Source organism: Rhincodon typus, chromosome 7 (genome assembly GCF_021869965.1).
Source record: "Rhincodon typus isolate 14 chromosome 7, sRhiTyp1.1, whole genome shotgun sequence".
Classification (NCBI taxonomy): domain Eukaryota; kingdom Metazoa; phylum Chordata; class Chondrichthyes; order Orectolobiformes; family Rhincodontidae; genus Rhincodon; species Rhincodon typus.
Window position 1 is genome coordinate 91,031,988 of NC_063338.1, and position 3,453 is coordinate 91,035,440.

General features: G+C 51.2%; 1 protein-coding gene across 1 annotated transcript in view; it reads left to right on the forward strand.

The window, feature by feature from the left end:
* The first annotated feature begins 318 nt into the window (after positions 1–318).
* Positions 319–3,453, forward strand: part of si:dkey-91i10.2 (uncharacterized protein LOC555224 homolog) — a 31,088-nt gene continuing 27,953 nt past the window's right edge. Inside the window, exon 1 of the mRNA XM_020510593.2 lies at positions 319–2,021. Within this exon, the coding sequence (XP_020366182.2) occupies positions 319–2,021 (1,703 nt within the window). The remainder of the gene's footprint in view (positions 2,022–3,453) is intronic.

A 3,453-nucleotide genomic window follows, 5' to 3' on the forward strand; every position in this document is an offset into this window, starting at 1 on the left:
ATTTCTTTCCTAAATGTATTCAATGATTTGGCCTCCACAATCTTCTGTGGTAGAGAATTCTGCAGGTACCCAGCCTCCAAGTGAAGAAATCTCACCTTGTCTCAGTCCCCGTATTCGATGTGATGATTAAACAATGCATTCTACCAGAAAATAGTGTTTCATTTGAATGCGTGTTCTGTCAGTGTGCTTTGTGGTTGGGCGACGTCACTAGGGATAATAGTAACAGTCTCTCTGTGTCTCTCTGCAGCACGGCACCCAGCCTCCTCTCAGTGCCCAATACCCGGGAGTCTGTTTCCATTGTCTCAATGCCAGGTATGAATGCCAAACGCATTTGACTTTTCTGGAGCAGCGGCTGTATTACCCGTTCTGTGTGGCATGGACATTGGTCACTGCTCTGATGACCTGCCGGTGCACTTCCCCACTCCTGAACCAGGCCTCACCTTCCCAAGGGGAGCCATTATGACATACACCGCAGCCGCGCACGAAAGTCGGGTGGTCCCCTGTTTCCAGGACAGTGTCTCCCTGTGTGACCCGGGCTCAATGGGGTGTTCGGGTTCGGCTCAGCAGCCGGCGTTCTGCCAGCGGATGACGGAGCGCTCACTCTGCCACGCCGTGCCCGGCTGCGCTGTGGCTGTAGGCCTGGAGGCCAGGCCGTACCGGAGCTTGGAGAACCTTCACTGGACCGCGGTGGCTGAGGGCAACGTTCACTCGCTCAGCCCGCCTTGCCAGGGCGCCGGGAGGGAGTTCGCCTTCCGCTGCCGGACGACCAGCGATTGGTATGAGGTCTCGACGGGGCGCCCCGACGTCGACAGCCTGCTGCGCGCTAGCATTGGTCCACGGTCAGGGAGGCCCAAGGTGGGACACCCACTGCCATTCACCAAAGTGCCGCAGTGGCTTTTCCCTTCAAAGACCGAGAAGGCCCTGAACAGCGGAGCTAAGAAGGAGCTGAAAGAGAAGCTCCGGTTCCAGAGCCCCAAGGCGGCGGAGATTGGTAAACCTGTCCGCCCTCAGGCCTTTCCTGAGGATCTCTCTGCTTCGAAGGACTGCGTTGGAAGGGTGAACCATGGCCACTGCCCGTCACGGTACGGCAAGATGTTGAGCAACCCCTTGGTGGCCATGCCTTCCCAGAACGGCTGCTCAGCTCCTCAGCAGCGATTGAGCAGTCCCGCGGAGATCAAGGAGGAAGCCCTGCGGAGGTTGAAGCTGCGCCGTCAGAACAGCACGCCGAACCTGATAACCGTCCCCTCCAAGGAGGAGGGTGGCGAGGTGGTGAAGTCCCAGACCACGGAGCTGCTGCGCCAGCCTGGAAAGAACACTCCAAAAGAGCCGTCAACAGTGGTGTCTGAAAGGAGGCGAGCCTTCAAGGCGCGGGTCCACATTCCCTCGTTCGAAGAGTTCAAAAAGATGAGGAGGAGAGAGAGATGCCACTCTCCAAGCACCGAGGCTCAGCCGCAGGAAAGCAAGAGTTTTGCCACTCTCTGCTGCACAGTGAGGAGGGTGACCGGTGGCAGTTGTCCATCACTGACTAAGATGGACCACCACACCCCGCGGAGGCGGCAGTCCTTCAGATGCCAGGGACTCGCTTGCTATGGCCTCAGACCCTGCCGCTGTCAACCAGAATCCCAACAGCCTTGTTCACAGAATGGCCTTACGCCTACTGGGAGCGAAGGCCCTGGGAAGGCCTCTCCAGCCCTACCCATCCAGGCGATGACCAGCCTGGGGGAGCATGGTGTCTCCCCAGACCCGATCTGCACCAGCCCGGCTCCTGGGTCACCCTTACAGACAGAAGTGACCCTGCCCCATGAGTGTGAGGACCTGGCGAAGAGGCCAGAGCTTGCAAACCGGACAGGATTCGGTCAGAGCTTTAGCTGCGCGGAGAAGAACATAGCAGGAGAGGCCCAGCTGTCTTGTTGTCCTTCGGTCCTATTGGAAACAGCTGCCGATCTCTCTGGCTATGGCGTCAGGTTTCAGCAGATGAAAGACGGCCTGATAGGCTCAGCCATTGACCTCATCAAGAAAAGGTAAGGCAAGCTGTTAACTCAGCCTTTGATTTAACGCAGTTCACAATCACAGCTACCTGAGACAGGCAGCTGACCATTTGTAGCTATGTTCAGGTAGTTTGTTGAATTTGTTAAGAAGCAGCAGCCTAGATATGATACTTCAGGTAATTAGACAAAGAAATATATCGCCACGATAGATGAGAACACCTCCCCAGTCCCAAAGCTGTTTTCTAGAATGGAGGGATGGGGCAGTCGTTTTGCAGTGGTGGAGTGTTTGTCTCCGATATCAGGCAGCCTTTGGTGGTAACAGTCTTGTTTTGCCCTTGGACTGATGTAGGGAGCTCCTGGTCTTCTTCCAAAAAGCTGGTAGCTCATTCGGTTAATGACCATAGGCAACTGCTCATGATGCCAAAATGGCCATTGTCCCCTTGCCTGTCTCCAATTGAAGGTTGATTTTCATTCCTTCTAAGAACAAAAACTTCTTATTTTCCAAAACACTGCCTTCATTATATGGCAGAATGACACCTGATAAATATTTAATTTACCTTTGTAGAAGCCTGGTGACTACAATAGTTAAGTGAGGTCTCTTGCTGCACAAGACATACTAAATATGCAATGCTAACAGAACATAGTTTTCAAGGGGACCCCAATTTTCAATTGACCCTATGCCAACTTGACCAGCTAGTAAATTAACCACTTGCATATTTGACTCTTAAGCAGCTACTCAGCTTCCTTTTCCTCACTGCTCCTGACTATTTGTAGATTTAAGAAGCATTGGCAGGAGCAATTATGTCAATGGCCTAATGGGATTTCCAAGCCATCAAATTATGCCTCAAACCATTCTGAAAGCTTTTCATTGGTAATAGTAAGACTGTGTCTTTGTCTTTTGTGTAAACAGAAACACAGTTATATATTATGTGCGCGTGTGTTACATGTCTCGTTTGTGTTAATTTGCTGCCAATTGTAGGAATATGAGGAAAGAAAATATGATTTGTCAATTTTGCGACCTTGAGTGCGGGACTGAGAGAACACGTTGAGGTTTCATGATGGTTAAAGGTGAAACAAAATCAGGCTGTTGAAACAAACATGAAAACTGCCACTTGGCAAATATATTCAGGAGAGCCATGGACTCTGCAGCTTCAGGAATGGAGGGGTTAGGGTCATCAGAGGCTGAAGAGGAAATTCAGCAGAGCTGACAGAGAGGCATTCTACTCATAGTGACTCAAACAAATCCTACACTTCTTCATATTAAAGATTTTAACATCAAAGCATTGAAACATACACGGTCAGTGAAGGAATCCTGAGCAAATGTCTACAGGGTCGGGATATAGTGAACAGGGATGGAGGGATAATGTACAGGGATAGGGAGATAGTGAACAGTAATGGAGGAATAGTGAACAGGAATGGGGAATAGTGAACAGGAATGGGGAATAGTAAACAGGGATGGGGGATA